The sequence below is a fragment of the Stegastes partitus genome, unplaced genomic scaffold, assembly GCF_000690725.1.
Source record: "Stegastes partitus isolate 25-593 unplaced genomic scaffold, Stegastes_partitus-1.0.2 Scaffold144, whole genome shotgun sequence".
Classification (NCBI taxonomy): domain Eukaryota; kingdom Metazoa; phylum Chordata; class Actinopteri; family Pomacentridae; genus Stegastes; species Stegastes partitus.
Window position 1 is genome coordinate 89,494 of NW_007577875.1, and position 16,465 is coordinate 105,958.

General features: G+C 41.9%; 1 protein-coding gene across 1 annotated transcript in view; it reads left to right on the forward strand.

The window, feature by feature from the left end:
- ncam1a (neural cell adhesion molecule 1a) overlaps positions 1-13,866 on the forward strand; it is an 87,813-nt gene extending 73,947 nt beyond the window's left edge. Inside the window, exons 21-24 of the mRNA XM_008279107.1 lie at positions 1,944-2,060; positions 3,095-3,189; positions 3,244-3,547; positions 8,956-13,866. Coding sequence (XP_008277329.1) covers positions 1,944-2,060; positions 3,095-3,189; positions 3,244-3,547; positions 8,956-9,076 — 637 coding nt within the window. The 3' untranslated portion in view covers positions 9,077-13,866. The remainder of the gene's footprint in view (positions 1-1,943; positions 2,061-3,094; positions 3,190-3,243; positions 3,548-8,955) is intronic.
- The last annotated feature ends 2,599 nt before the right edge of the window (positions 13,867-16,465 follow it).

Below are 16,465 nucleotides of genomic sequence, written 5' to 3' on the forward strand. Positions count from 1 at the left end.
TCGTCTTCTGCATGTGACACTTAGATGCAATACTTGTGATGTATTGTTTGAGGCTAAATTGGCTCATAGGTACCGTATGTTGACAAAAAAAAAGATCTGCCCAAACAACATGAAGTCAGTACGTAGAGGATCACATCTAGATCCTGAGCTGTGATCATCATGTTCCACCTCTCATTCTCAGAGGTTGAGTAGAGATGAAATATCCTCTTGAAGTAAACGTGAAATGTCTTCAAGAACTTAAAAGACAAATTCAGTTGCCGCCTGCTGAAGTTCCTGGCATCAGTAAGTAGTCTTTAAACCTGGAGCATAGACCAGATCTGTTGTTCTGGCTGCGAAAGATGCTATAGGATTGTAAAAATGTGAAAACTCGTTGTAAAAAGGCCAAAATCAACCAATAAATAAATAAATGAAGTTTGACTGAAGAGGGCCTCATGAGAACATTGGCTCAGTTTCACCTTAACCAGGATGCAGCTTTATGTGCTTTACCAAGCGGACCGTGAAGACCAGGTTGAAGCTAAACTTGGTTGGTTATTTCTCTTTTTAACGTTAAAATAGAAAAAAATCCCTGAGAATCTTAAGTCCTGTCCTCTCTTGTCATAACTCTGAACCACACTCCACTGACTCTGGAGCATCAGAGACTATCTTGTGATCGACACCGGCGTTCGGAGACGGCACGTCGCCTCCTTAAAGTTACAAAATCGGCGTCCGAATAACCTCTGCGAGCGGTAATGTTTCCCACAGATTGCATCAGATAAAACCGGCACGTGTAGCTGATGATGTAGCGTTGCATCAGCCGTTGCTCTCGGCTATATAAGCTGCGCTTCAGGAGCTGCAGTCAGTCCCTGCTTGTGTCAGGACGGCGCCCGGTGAACTTCTCATTTTGTTTTCCTTTTGAAACTCTGAAGCCGTCAATGTTGTGTTCAACCAAAACTGTTGTGTAAAGGTTGCAAACGCCCAGTTTGGACCATTTAAAACAAAACATTTGGTTACTGCGACTATTACTACTTGTGATCGAATCGTTTATGCAACATTACCGTTAAAAAATGTGTTTTGGCGTTGCTGCCAGCTGCTGCCTACTTATTTACTTTTGGCAGAGCGAAGATAAGATAAGATTTTATTCATCCTGAAGGAAATTCTTGTGCCAGATATTGCTCAGAAAAAAAACAAAATGACATAACATAAGAAATGCAGTAGAAAAGCAATCAAACAGAACTACAATACAATCATGAAACGACATATATAAGCTAAATTTAGGCTAAAATAGCACTGAAGTAATTTCTTGACTGATTTTTTCCACGAGGGAAACTGACAGCAAAATATTCCGACCACACTGGTCTTGTAAATATGTAATGGTTTTGAAATGCAGTTATTTCACGTTTGATCATAAATTCCGTCCAACGTGATGAAGCGTCTTGCGGCCACGCCGGCTTTGAACGCGGATTAATATTTCAGCTTCACGCGCATCACGTTCATTGGGAGCGAACGGTGATTTGTGCGGCGTTGTAGAGCGGAGGTATTTTACACCTCGGATCTAAACATGTCACTCCCTGCGAGCAATCACTTTATAGCTGAGAACAATCAGAGAGCAGTGTGATGATAACAGCCGGGCCCCAAGGGGAAACCTACAATCAGAGCCTGCAGGTGGATGCAGGTGGAGGATGATCAAATGCTGGACTGATTGAACGGGAGTGCGTTTGACAGCTTAAAGGACCATCCATGTGCATTTGCATGTTGTCGCCAATTATTTTTAGCCCCATTTGCTGCTGCTCATCACCAGAATGCTCCTCTATATAGATTTCCCTGCTTTGTTCGTGCGGCGAACACGTGTTTTCAGGGCTAAATTGTGTCACCGTGTATGTAATGGGATGTCTCCGGTGTGCTGATGCTCAACAAATTAATGCAGTTCATGTGTTGGCTTAATGACTGTCTCTCTCTCGCTACAGGAAAGATGAGTCCAAGGAGCCCATTGTGGAGGTGAGAACAGAGGAGGAAAACACCCCCAACCAAGAGGGAGGCGGTCCCACCGAGCCCAACGAGACCACGCCGCTGACAGAACCCGAGTGAGTCCAGATTGTCAGGATCTGCACAGTATCTGCTCGGAGAGCAAAATCAAATCTCTCTCAGCGACAAGAAAAAAAACAAAACTGATTTTACAAATATAATTTAGTCTGACTCCAACTACATTCAAATAATGAAAAGAACTGAGCTGCACACATCATTGAGTCGCGCTGACACAATCTAATTCTGCTGATTTAATTCACCGCTATAAACAACGTGTACATAAAGCAGGTTCAACTGCACGCTCTGTGTTTTTTTGGAATGACACGAGGTATTTAACTCAAACCACATTAGTCTGCCTGCACTGCACAGTAGATTAATACAGCGTTCAGTAACACCAGCTCTGGTCCGTGTGCATGACCGCTGAACCCCACTGAGCGCCAATGAGCTGCATTTTGACTCATCTCTTAATTTTAAACTTTGCAAATGTCATAATTTTGTCTGACTTCCTGTTTTGTTTTGGGGTTTTTTGCCAATTTGCTGTTCCACGATTTTCCTGATGACATTCCTGACTCAGGACATCCAGAAGCGCAACGCTGTTCATTAGTTTAAAAATGCTGAATTCAAGGAACACATTTTGTATTTACCGCTAGATCGTCAACCCTACAGTTTGTATAGAAAACAAATATATATTTTTCTGTTAACGTTGGACGGAGGTACATCTGGTCTGAAGTGAAGTCGGCACACGTTAGATCTGAGAACAAACCCTCGCTACCTTTTTTAGTTCTCTAATCCTGAAACTCCTTCGTTCTTTGTTTATAGTTTGTATTTTATGTTTCCCCTCCACAGATGTTTTGTTGCTAACATTTTGATTGTGTAGACTTTTGCTTTTCCACTGCAGCACAGTAGCACTGACTCTGCTTTGTTTATACCCTGACCTGCACTCTCCTTCTGCCCCTTTGTGTCTCTTGCTGTCCTTTCTTATTTTATTTTCTTGCTTTTTTCCCCCTCCTCACTTATCTGGCTCTATGCTACCTCCCCCCACCTCTCCCTCTCCTCCCTCTTTTTTGCCCTCCACTCCTTCCCCACCAAACAGGCCTGCGGCTGCAGACACCACCTCCATGGTGGTGAACTTGCTTCCCTCCACTGCCGTTAACTCGGTCACTGAGAGCTTTAGCACGGCGCAGAGCAGTCCTGCTAGCGAGAGCACCACACTAACCACCAGCGCCTCCAGCCCAACCAAAGCCACCCCTGCCAAGTCCTCCCCCAAAAACAGCCCTGCGGCCCCTTCCAGTGCTCCTAACACTAACACCCAGCCTGAAGTCGGGCCCCTGGTTGACCTGAGCGACACCCCTAAAGTTGCCCCCTCGTCCAACCCGACACCCCCTGTGTCAGAGCCGCCCTCTGCTAATGCCGACGGGCCACAGAGCCAGTGTGACTCAGTCAAATCCCCCGACAGCAGCCAGAGTAAGGACTTACAAGTAGACGGCCCGGCCAAGGATGCCCCCAATGCCCCGTGCACAGACTCCACCACACCAGCCCAAAATGAGTATGAACACTTGCATTTCCGTACACTTTGACTCATCGGTTCTGTTCTGTTGGCGTCCTATTAGCTCATAAGTCTGCCGTTTTCAGAGGAAACGTTCGCCCTTAAACGCAGCCGTTTGGCAAACATCGAGGCAATTTAATGGTTCGATCCCAACTGCTATCGCTTAACTGAGTCAAACTTTTCGAAAATGCGGCATCCTTTTTGGTTGATTTTATTACACAGCTCAGTCAGGAGGAAAGTTAAAGTTTGATTAATGTAATTTAGAGGCCAGAATGTGCAGCCAAAAACAGCCGAACTGACTTGTTTCGCACGAAAACGGCCTCGGCTCTGTATCTGAGAGGGAGTAGGGTTTCCATCTTCGTTTTACATTTTGAAAGAGCTCAAGTGTAAAATTTATCTGTCTCTTGGACCTCCATCAGCGCCTCTAAGCACTGCTGCCTTTGCAGAATAGTTTAATGGGCCCGCTTGTGCCCTGGAAATATGGTCGGCTGTTGGTTTGGTACCAGCGTTCGATAAATTTATACAGTAAAAGAAAAGATTCGGAGACAGAGATACCGCTGTGTCCTAAATGAAGCTCACGTTGCAGCTGGAAGGCAGAGCGTCATATAAGAAGAAACAAACAAACATTTCAGGTTGATTTTGAACATTTAAGGGTGAACTTTTCCTTTATTTTTGCCAGATGTTGCTCATTGAAACAAACGGCGCAGAGACACGAGCTACTGGGACGCTACCAGCGCATGCTTTTCATCACCAACCACCACCTCCACCTCCCGCCTGTTTGTTCACTCACCCACTAGAGACTCCATGCAAACATTGTTTTATTCTATATATCACCCATGAAGTCATGTTTGTTGTTAAACTGCATCACCATCGCTGTCGCCCAACGGTTCCAGATCATCCAGAAGTACTTATCACACAGAGATACGGAGGGTAAACCCAGACACAAGCGGTAAATAAATCTCCAAGTTAGTCAAACTGACTAGAAAACGAAGGCGGACGACAGCTTTCACCGGAGCCGCCCGCCGTAAACATCCCTCATGCTTTATGCACCTATTTTCTACCTGCGCTGGAAACACTGTGGTGTTCTCGCACAATCTTGCCGGGAGACGATTACTGACATTACAGGTGCATTCGATTTGGTTTTAAAGCCGCTAAACGTCCAATCTGAAATTCTGATGAGAAACTGAGTGCACAGGAATTTCTAGCACCTAACCTTCTGTTTGCTTTCCGGGACAGACGGTCCTGAGTGCACCCAATTTCGCTCAGATGATAATGGCAGCAAAGAACCACCGTGTTTTAATTTGTACGCAGGATGAGTGGGGTTTTTTTGTCACTTGTACGGCCTCTAGATCTTTGCTGTCTGAAGAATATGATGTCTGTTGTTGTTGCAGGTGATCTGAGCACGTCGCTGAATCGCTAAATACGACGCGTCTGTTTGTTTTGCTGTTGTTGAGGCCGCCACTGTCTTTATGTTGGTTTTCGGTGCTTAAAAGAAACAAAACAATGCAGACAGCTTTCCACGAAATCAAGCTTAGGAGTGCTAGACTCTGAAAATCCAGGATTTAACGTCTTACTACCACTAGGGTTTGTGCAAACACACAGGAGTTGCATCACAGTTATTGATGTGGTGCATTTAAAGATGCTTTCCAGCTGAAAATCCATTAAAAAGATAAGATTGGCGTCGCAGATTTATCCAACAAGTTTAAATATGAAGGTTAATGATGTGAATTTACCTGAATAGTACAGATACTACGGATTAAAACCCTACAAAAATGAACTAAAATACAACTTTACCTGACTATGATTGATTTTTTTATTAAAAATTCCAGAGATTAACTCGACTAATTTAGAACCTGTTACAATCCCTCCAAAAACATATCCAAGAATTAATTAGTGTGGAAATTAATTAACCTCTGAGGTCATCTGAGTCTTGTTTTTTTTGGCCCCTTTAGACTGTGAGGATTTTAATCGTAGTTAATAGAAATAAGCGTCAAAACTTTTTTTTTAAATAACCCTTTAAATCATATGCATGTCTGTTTAATGTAAGCAGTGCAGATAATTATTATATTTGCCACCAAATGGCTGCAAAAGGGGCAACAACCAGTATGTATTTTGTGTAAAACTCAAGCTTCAGATCCGGCTGCACAGTACAGATGATTTTGTTCAGAGCTCTGCAGGGAGCAGAACTCGGCTTCAGCTGCGTCGGGGTCGGTGAACTCGTTCAGGTAAATTAAGCAACTGTCACGAATTGATGTCCGGCAGCTCCGCTTTACTCTCGTCTCCCCTTTTCATTCTGATGACGGATAATAGATATGGACGGAGGGGGTGAATCTCACACTCGCTCCCAGACGCTCTCCGTCTTAATTCGAGCGGCGGCTGTTATTTGGCGTGGAGGGTTATTATTTTGGAGTTTTTTTCGGCCCCTCCGAGTTTGGAGATGTTCCTGATTCCTGACAGCCTGCGAGGATGATGAGAAAGCGATGGCAGAAGATGAATTACCGAGGCTTACTGACAGTCACTCCTCTCTCTCCCTCTCTCTGCTCACTCGGACGGCCAGAGGAAGATGTCAGTGATGAAGTATGGGGAGTTGAGAGCTCTTGTCAGCTCAACATCACCTTGATAAAACCAAACTTGTCATTGGAGGGATTTTTCTTCATAACTCTGACAGGACTGAAGCGCGGCTCTCCCGCTGATCTATGTGGTGATCCTTCTTCAGCATCCCAACACTGAAATGTCTTGTCAGGCTTCTTGTGGGTTTATTGGATTTCTGAGTGGCGTAGTCCTCCTCAGGATTCATTTTCGCCTTTGAGAAGGAAAAAAAAAAAACAAACCTGCAGATCCTCTCCACGGACCAAACGGTAGATCCATACATATCTCATAAACAGATAAATGTGATAAAACGGCAGCAATCAATGATTAAAACAAATTAAAATCAGCCAGCGCATTGCTCTTGATTATGTAAGAAACTTTTTTGTTCATGCAAAGTGCTTAAAATGCATTAGTTCGAAGCGTAATTAACTTTTATGAAAGCGATGTAGTGCTCATTGACTAAAGAGCAACATTAATCCGTATGAAAGAGTTTAAAGGTTTATGTGGTTATAAAAGAGGCAGTTAAAGACGGCATCCCTCCGTAGGACTTGAGTAAACTTGTGATGTTGTTGTCTTTGTAAGCCTGAGCTCATTGTTTAACAGATTTAATCTGAATGTACCTCCAGGGCAGCAAACAAAAAAAACTTTTAAATGTATTTTTAATATGTTCATGAGATGCAGTTGAAGACTAAATTATTCATTTTAGCAAATTCATATCAACAGTAAACACTAGTTTAGCTGAAACATTATCAAAGTGTGAAACAAACAAGCAGCAGCGTTGATGTTAACTACATTTTATTTTGCATATTAACCCTCTGAACCCCGAGCAGGTTTTTGTTTGTCACATTTTTCTTTACTGTGGGTTCATTTTTCACAAGAATATAACCTCCAGCACCTCTGTGGAAACAGAACCACCGTGGCTACAAGCAGAAGGAAATCAGAAATGTCTTTTGCATCGTAGGACACAGTTTTGATAAGCTTGAATTCCATAAATCATAAAAAAAACAACAAAATAAAGGTTGAATTAAGAGCCCACAGGTGCTACCAACACTGGGGGGAAAATAATGGTGGTTCTACATCCTGTAGATGTTTTACTGCTTGCTTTTTTAATTTGTTACGATACTAGTCTCACATCTGTACAAACACATCCTGCAGTCCAGCTGAACGTCCCTGAACGTTTGTCAGCTGAGTCACTAATAGCTGCACATAGGATGTATTTTTACAGAATGCAATTAGAGCAAACTAATTGTTTGTTGGCAAATGTTCAAATGAGAATTAAGTTATTTTAATTAACTAAGATGATTTTAAGCTTGGATTTGGTCTTTTTTCCCAACTATCTGAAAACTGAGAATCTATCTATCTATCTATCCATCCATCCATCCATCCATCCATCCATCTATCCATCTATCTATCTATCTATCCATCCATCCATCTATCCATCTATCTATCTATCTATCTATCTATCCATCTATCTATCTATCTATCTATCTATCTATCTATCTATCTATCTATCTATCTATCTATCTATCTATCTCAACCTTTCAAACCGACCAGTGGGCTCAGAGGGTTAAATTATGTCGACATTAATCTATACATGCAATAACTGCTCTAATAAAACCTCTTAAATGTAAAGTGATGAATGCCCTGTGAGAGCTTTGCAGCATTAAGAAAAGAAAGGCCACAGAGAGCAATAGTGTCACTGCAAGTGGAGCTAAAAGCGAGATCCCAGTGCACTCTCACACCTGAGCTGGCCTGAACAGCTGATCTGTTTTATGTAACTACAGTCGGTGCTCGATCAGTCTGCACCGCTGTCAGGTCAGCAGCCAGATGACATCACAACAGATTGTTGTGATCCTCCAAGGACGAGGACGCTCACGGGTTTAGTCGCCGAAATGTTCCTCCTGCTCAGAAGAACAATGTGATTTGCTTGAGCCGGCCTGCGACAGCGTTTATGCAGAGTTCAGAGAACGCGCCGTTTCCATTTTTGACGCTCCGTCTCGCAGCACCATCTGGAATCGGTGTCACCTTTACAAACAGGGTTTCTCCTAATCTCACGTCCAGCTGACAGCCGTCGTGCTCCCGAGAGGATCGATCTGTTTGTTTTCAAAGATCTCTTTTTTTTTTACCTTCTCTGCCTGACTCCAGCTCCACCGCAGGAAAATCTGTGGGATGCAGTGAGCAGTTCAGCCTCTGGGGAATGCTAGCGTCAGACTGAACAATATAACACCGTATTTAAAGCAACATTAGCAAGTTTTGAAACGCCGCATCCAAGGAGGTGGTCGTGGGTGTGTACGAGACAAATCGCGGCGCCGCTTCCTGCAAAAAATGGAAGCGAGAGCAGCAGAAAAATGCTCGACTTAAGTGATGTATGGCTTTAAAGTCTCCCTCCATTGTGTCTCGGCCCGGTCCAGATGGCGTGTAATCCTCTTGTGTGTTGTAGTTTGTGTTGTAGGTTATGCCTCAGCCTTTCATTCCCTCATGCATTGTGTCTACTGTACCGGCCCTGTCTCATTCCACATCGGCACTCATTGTTCCTTGAAAGTAGCTGTGACATCCATAGTACTCTTATTTGATGTCTGGCTAGGATAGCGAGCTTGATCCCATTATGTGTGAAATGCATTCAGTTCCAGGAGGGAAAACAAATTCCCTCAAAGCATCTTGCATGTTTTTTCCCCCCATGTTTTTTTTTTTTTTCCTCTTTCTTTGAAAAATGACACAAAAAGCCAGCAACAGAGCCAGACAGTTTAGCTGTGAAAGAGAGACTTAGCGATTTGCCGCTAACTGAATCTCTCTTTTTTTTTTGTCTTTCTTGCCCGTAGTGGTAAGACAGTGAAGGATGATAACACTAAAGGCGAGACGGAGGTGAAGAACGCCACAGCCGAGGTGAAGACGGTCCCCAACGAGGCTCCTCAGACGAACGGCAACGAGAGTAAAGCGTAAAAGCTGAAGAAGAGGAAGAAGAAGAAGAAGAAGAAGAGGGGCAAGTTAGGGTTTGGGAGGGTCCTGGGGTGAGAGGGGTTGGGTTTAAGGTTAACAAGAGGGGGGTGGTCACAGTCACTGAAACCTCAGAGCAATTCCACACACCACCCCATTGGGAAAAAATAAAAAAAAATAAAAAAAAAAACCGAAAAAAAAAAAAATAATAAATCAAATCATGGGTCTCTTTCTTCAGTGTCTTCAGTGTAAAGACCTCATGCACTTGCCTTAGTTCCTTTTACATTCGTCACCGATTAAAACAACAACAACAACAAAAAAAAGCAAAATTCATACACGTGCTTCACCCTCTCTCTTGTGCGTAATATTAAATCGACGAGCAGTTAAACACGGAACAGAATCTATGTTGTTTTCCTCTAGATAGCCATGGTTGGACTGTAGCTTTACTTCACAGATTACTGCCTTCATGATGTACACACACGTGTCAGACATGTACATTACCAATACTACTATCCTTTATGCAGTACGGTCATCGTCGTGGTAATGGATTATGGGTCTACTTTTTGTTGATATTTCTTTTGTTGAAATAATTTGCAGACGTCACTGCCTATTTAGCTTTTCTTTTTTTTTTTTTATGTGTTATTTCCAGTGCTAGAGATTAGAACATTAGCATGCCTGTGTTTTTTGGATTTTTTTTTTTTTTTGCAAAGTTACTGTATTTCTGTACATGTTGCTCTCGTTTGGATTCCATCCAAATGTTTGTTTGTTTGTTTTCCTAAAATGTTGTCTCCACGTGGTTCTGGTCCAGAAATCATTTAGCCGAAGCTCTGAGAAGGATGTTAAAGAGTTTCGGGGTCTGTCTTCCTGAAAGTTAAGTTCGTATACGTTTGGTTGGATGCATTTTTTTTCCAGTAACGATTTGTGAAGGTGGTCCAGATGGATGTCTAGTAGCATCCCGGCTGAGGTTACAAATCAAATACAGAAGCAAATGTACCCTCCTGCCCAATCTGGATGGCATTAGGTTTGGGTTTCTGTTGCATACGAGCCGTATACAAACTTAACTTTGAGGAGACAGAAATCGGTTGGATTTAGAGAAGACTGAAATATAACAAGTCTGAATCCATCCCAACGGGTCAAAAAGACGTGTCCCATTCCAAAGGAGAAACACTGCCTTATTTTGTCGGAATTTGTAAAAAACGAAAGGAAAAAAAAAAAAAGAAGAAACTCCTGTTCTTTCTGTCTTAAGTATCCTTCAACAAAATGCGGATTTCAGTCTTCATCAAACACAGGAGGTCATCCATAAACTGGACCAATGGAAAAACATTTTTTTAAAAAAAGGATGCTACAGGATGTAAATAATGGAAAGCTAACTTAAAGTCCACCGTTTCTGCTTGGTAGTAAATTAAGTTATAGATTCGCCGGTAACACTGAACACTGTTTTGCCAGCGCGCCATCCTGTCTGCAAATGTAGTTTTTATGTTTTTCTAGTTTGACGAGGACCACGTGTTAGTTTTTAGTCCGTGTGAAGCTCAGGACGGGACCAATCGCGTTCAAGGTGAATCCTCTGTGGATCACGACTCCCTGGTAGCCTCCGGTGCCATCGTTAGCTCAGCGTCCGTAGTGGTTTACGGATTAAATGTTGATATTGTCGAAAATGACTTCTTCTTTTTTGTTTGTTTGAGAACACTCCTTCTCTCCCACACCAACACCTTTTCCAGAGGTTTCCTTTGGTGCTGACAGGTTTGAGGCAGCATGTTGCTCCGTCTGAGCAAAATCAATCAGCGTTTTCTTGGACTGAGAAGAATTCAGGAAAAAGAAAAAAAAAAGCCTTCAGCCTCGTCCAAACCGGCTGAATATTTGGCACACCAGCTTCCGCTGCCCGCAGTTGGACTCGAATATCAAATTCTTTCGCTCTTATCTGATTTCTTCTCATGAGCGTCGTTTAACTTGTTGCCCTAACCTCTGGCGTTCCCCCGATTGTAACCGAGATGGCTCAGTTTGCTGTTTCCCCTTCCAACCATCCGCCATAGCGGCCTCGCCTGCACCACGTCTGTTGTCAGTGTGAGTTTTTGTCACCGCTGCTCCCAGCGTGTCGCGGTTAATTATTTAAGTAGTTTGTGCCTGCAGTGACGTGACTTGTGTTGTAGATTTAGCGAAGCGTCTTCTGGTCTCACGCCGTCGTGTACAGTTGCTGGAACGTTTCTTTTAAACTGACTCTTTATTAAAACACCGGTCCAGAAATCTGTGAAATTTGTTGAGTTGAATAATTAAAGAAAACACACTTAAGTCATGTGGTGTTTAGCATCTGATCAGAATTTGGATGAATTTGACTCCGGGATTGATTTGGGCGGTTTTCTCATCGGTCAGTTTTCTAATCAGGAATCCAGTTGATTTGAGGTCTGCTGAGCGTGTTCAGGCAGCTCCCACCAGAGCAGACAGCTGGAATCGTTTCACTCACTGACAACAGTAAGAAACCACATCTTTGGTCTAAATCTGGATTTATTGCTAATTTTTGATTTTAAAAAACAACATCCAGACAATCCAGGAGATTGTTAATGTTTAGTGGAACCTGATTCTTGTGTCTGCTACTCTAAAGTCGTGTCGAGACAAACGCTGAACCAAACCACAGCCCAGACTGGACTCTTTCCAGAACCGACCTTCTTCCATAGCGTCCACCAGCATGTCCTGCATCGCTTTCACCAGCTTCAGACTGTCGACCGGTCAGCTCCACTAACCCGCTCTGAGTTTATTACACAGTTTTATACTCTCAATTTATGATGCACATTATTCATAAGGATTATTTTTTGTTCCAATGCCAGCTGGTGATGGTTATTTAGCGTTCCACATGTGTAACGGAAAAAAAAAAATACAGTGAAACCAATGTGTAAAACTGTCAAAATTTAATCTGTTTAAACTAAAAAGCTCAAACTGTCACAGGTCCTGAGGATTCCTTTGGAAAAATGTGTTATTGTTAAAGTTTGGCTCAAATGGATCAGTGTCTGTAAATGAATGTACACTCCGTTATAAGCATCGCCTGATTCTTTCTTTTTTTTCCCCCCCTCCATTAAATCTGAGTTAATAAATTTGGCCTCTTTTAACCAGGAAGTAAATCATCTATGAGGTCTAAAGGTAAAAAAAAAAAAAAAGCTTTTCTCAAGCCTGCTTTAGATTTTGAAGCATCCAGTCCGTCTGACCGTTTTTTTTGTACAGCGTTCCTCCTACTCTAGACTGCAAGCTAGTACACTGTGAATGTGCGAGTCCATTGTGTCCTTTTTTTTTTTTTTTTTTGTCATAGAGTCGAGCAGATAGTTTGATTGTGAAGAGACGTAGCCGATAGTATGTGACAGGATCTCCGACGTTCAGACGTCTGACGGCAGCAAACTGGAAAGACACAGTGCCTTTTGAGTGAGAAAATGGTGGCGTGCATCCTCTCAGTGTCTGCATTAAAAGTTTCACACCTCCATCGTCAATTTTTTTGCTTTTTTTTTTCCATTCGCCGCTTTTGGTTGTAAAAAAAAAAAAAAAAGCTTGTTTGAACTGTCTCATACTCTGAATGGTTGTGTCAGTGTGTTCCTGTACATACACATAGTTATTGGGTTCCTTACACTGTCCTCGTTAAAGGATAAATCTGGTTTATTGCAATTTGGATCTTATATTTGTAGGTTTGTCCATCTTTTCTATCATCATGATAAACATTCTACACAGCAGATCTGTTTCTGGAATTGGAATTGCATAAATAAACGTATGTGCGAATACAAACGATGGTGAAAACTGCAAAAATAACACCCAAGTTGTAAAAAAAAAAACTCCCATCACATGCCATCAATGACTCTTTGCTCAGGTCCCATATTCTCTAAAAAACATCTGAAGTAGTTAGATTTGTCTGAGGCAAGTATGTGGAACAAAATATTAGATATTATCATCACACTTCTTTTTTTTTTTTTTTCTTGTGGAGAAATTAATGAAGGCTTCATGAACTGTGTTGGTCTTTTTTCCAGTGTTGTGTAACTTGTCCTGTTTCCTAAATTCTGCTTCAAACGAATCCTGTTTTTCTCACGGAGCTCTGAAATGTAATAAAGAAAAGAAAAAAAACAACGGAGGGAGATGTATCGTAAGCAAATCTTTCTGTTTCTGCTGAAATATTAGTGTGAAAATATACAGAAAACAACATTTTTTTTCTTTGTTTGTCCTAAAAACAAGCTTGGAAACACTCTGGGATTGCAAATGCGGGACCCATTGTTGTGCAAGTGTACGTGAAAGCTTCTTTTTTTTTTTTCGTTTTCTTTACTACCCATGTCACGCCTCCTGAAATTCATTTCTGAAGGACATCGGGTGAGCCACACTTCTTTGTTCAGATACCTCAAAAATGCAAGAATGACACAGGAGAAGCCTTGCATTTTTCTCTTTGAATCCGCCACTTGATTCAGTCAGAATAAAGACGTCTGCTCGAGGAGGAGGTTTTTTTTTTTTCAGGGTTTCGGGAAAAAAGAAAAAAAAAAAAAACAAGATGAAAACATCCCTCCAAGGTTCTCTGTCTCGCAGTAAGAATCACCAAATGTATAACACCCAACTTCTTCATATTCAGTCAGACGGGAGCCTTGAGCCTCATTGATCCAGAGCTCCTCGTGTCTTCAGCTCCTTCCTCCGTCAGCAGCAGCTCCCGGGTCAGAACCCGTCTGTCCGCCGTCCCCCACCCCCACCCCGGTGTAAATACTGAATACTAACTGAGGAAAGAAGGAAAACACAGTTTGACTTTGCATTCTGCCAGAAAAATTTTTGTGTTCAATAAAATTAAAGAAAAAATAAACACTGTAAAGCTCCTTTTTTCCTCTAATAACTAGAATTATTTGGTCATATCTGGAATGTCGTACTCCAAAAAACATCAGATTTTAAAAGCAGAATCTGTGCAAAAGTGAGGCCTTGTTCAGCATCATTCTCAGTAATCGTATATATATTATACGCTGAAGTGTGTGAAGTCGGTGTGTTAAACTCACAATGTTTGCGAACGCGTCTATAAATGGATCAGAATGCTCACATCTGCAAAGATCTTCTGTTGGCTTTGAAGAAGTTGATTCAGATCGTCTGCTCGCGTCAGTGGTGAAGAAAATCATTTATGAAACTCAAAAAAAACCCAGCATTTCTACTGGAGAGCCACATTCACAGCCATCATCTGCACAGAAATCTGAAGAATCTGAAATCTGAGACTTAGATGATGCATCGTGTCGTTAAAGCTGAAAGTCATACAAATACAGTAAACACTAAAACATGCAGGCTGGTTCTGGATGGTGCAGTTCTGTGTACCGACCACTAGAGAGCAGCATGTTCCTAATTTTGACACGAGCTGAACCTGACGGGAGCTTTAACTCCGTATCGCAGGACTTGTGTGTTTTTATGTGCAAGATGGCTGAAATTAAAACGTGTCCATCACTCACTGAACTAACTTAATGTCGTTATAATTTAAATGACATTATCTAGTTCAGAGGAGGATGTCGGAGAACGTAATAACAGCACCACAGTTTAAGAATCAACAGCAGCCCCCTTTTCCCTGAATGTTTGAGCGTCCAATCAGACCGTCTACAAAGACAAAAGTCCTGATTGGCTTTAATGTGATTCTGAGTTTTCCAATAGGTGGCAGGCTAACTCCAGAAACATGCAGGCGTTAAAAAGCAGCCACATGTTGATTAAAATGTCACCTAATTATGAATATCGGACACGTGGCTGCAGGTTAATTTAAAAAGTCGGTTCATAAATACTCTCTGAATATCACAGATGTCAGAATTCAGACTTTTTTTCTTTATGTCAAACTTTATCAGCGAGTTCTCACAGCTACAGAAAAACTGAATTATCTAAAATGCCGGAGGGTTCCATAAAACCTTAAAATGCAGGAGGCGTTTGAAGGGCAGCGGATCTGTGACCGAACGAAAGTAGTGGAAGAGGGTTTAATGTGTTGTAAGGGCAGCAGCTACAACAAGTTATGAGACTAGACCGGTCGATTTGAGTTGCTTTACAGTTGACAGAACCTACAAGCAGGTTTGAAAGGCATGTTTTCCTTTTTAAAATGCCAAAATGAGGCCGTTCACTGGAGCCAGAAAATGTAAAAACGGCTCCTCCAACTTTCCAAAGTTTGTTGAACAAATCATCAAGTGTTGAAAATTGTGCTTCAAAAAAAAAAAATCATCGTTTAAGTTTGGATTATTTAATCCATTACTTAAAAATTCACCAATAAATATTTGATCCTCAGGACTAACTTAAAGCTTTTAGAAACTCTGCTGCAGCCAAAAGTGAAACGACGAAGCTTCAGGGACTTTTTGATTGAATTAGGTTGAACTGCAAAACACAAAGAAGGCTCCTGGAAACAAAGGAAAAAACCCAACGAGGTAAGAATCTACAACGATTTTACTGGATTTATTTGTTTCTGTTGTTTTTTTGTAAAAGAACTAACCAAGAAATGCAACTGCTTTTATTTCTTTTTTTTTTGTTTGTGTGCAAATAATGGCAATATAACTGTGTCATATCGCACAGAAGGATGTTTTATTTTATTTTATTTATTTTTATTTTTCTAGCCGTGGCTGCACTGTTTCCATAGAGGGGCAGGACTTTTTATTGTAGTGGAAAATGAGCCTACAGTGGAAAAAAAAGTGAAACTGTTTGGCTTTCAGAGGGTTAATTAGAGTCAAATTAGAGTGAAACTAATGAGATTTAAAGAAATACAGAGTTAACTTTATGAGACTTGTGAAAAAAAAGAAAAGATTTGATTGTTTTGAGTCACCGTTGTTGTAATTATTTCTTTAAGGGACTGAGTTAGAGATGGATTGTTTATTTCTTCCTCCACCACGTTTATCTGACTGAATTATCGTCTACAGCATCTAAAAAACATGACGCTCATAAAAGATGTCTCGTATTTATCAGTTCACATATTAATTCAGCTCTAATTATTGTTTTTAAAGCTGCTGTTTCACCAGAATGCTGATGAACTATCTGCAGCTTTATGAATTTGGGCCCCAGACCTGGACCACATCCATGTCCACCAGCGCTCTGATCAGGAATCTCCTCAAACTTTCATGTGGCTCGTCTCCCCTTCTTCTGCGTACGTCGTTTCACTGCTGCAACACTCTCACCCCCTCACCTCTGCCCTCACCAGATTAGGGCCCTTTTCACTGAGCTGCCCTCCCCCCCTAAACCACAACAATGGTCCAGTGTGGCTCTCTCCGGCCTGGGATTGATCCTGCACAGATAGCTGAAGGCAGGCAGCCCAGCTTCATGGCTCCTACCTGCCTGAACACACACTTCCTGTCACACACACACACACTCATGCACGAGCCTCGTGTTGAGCTGTTTGCTACACACCGACCTATCTCTTGTTTAGAGGGGACATTCGTCAACGTGTGGTAATGA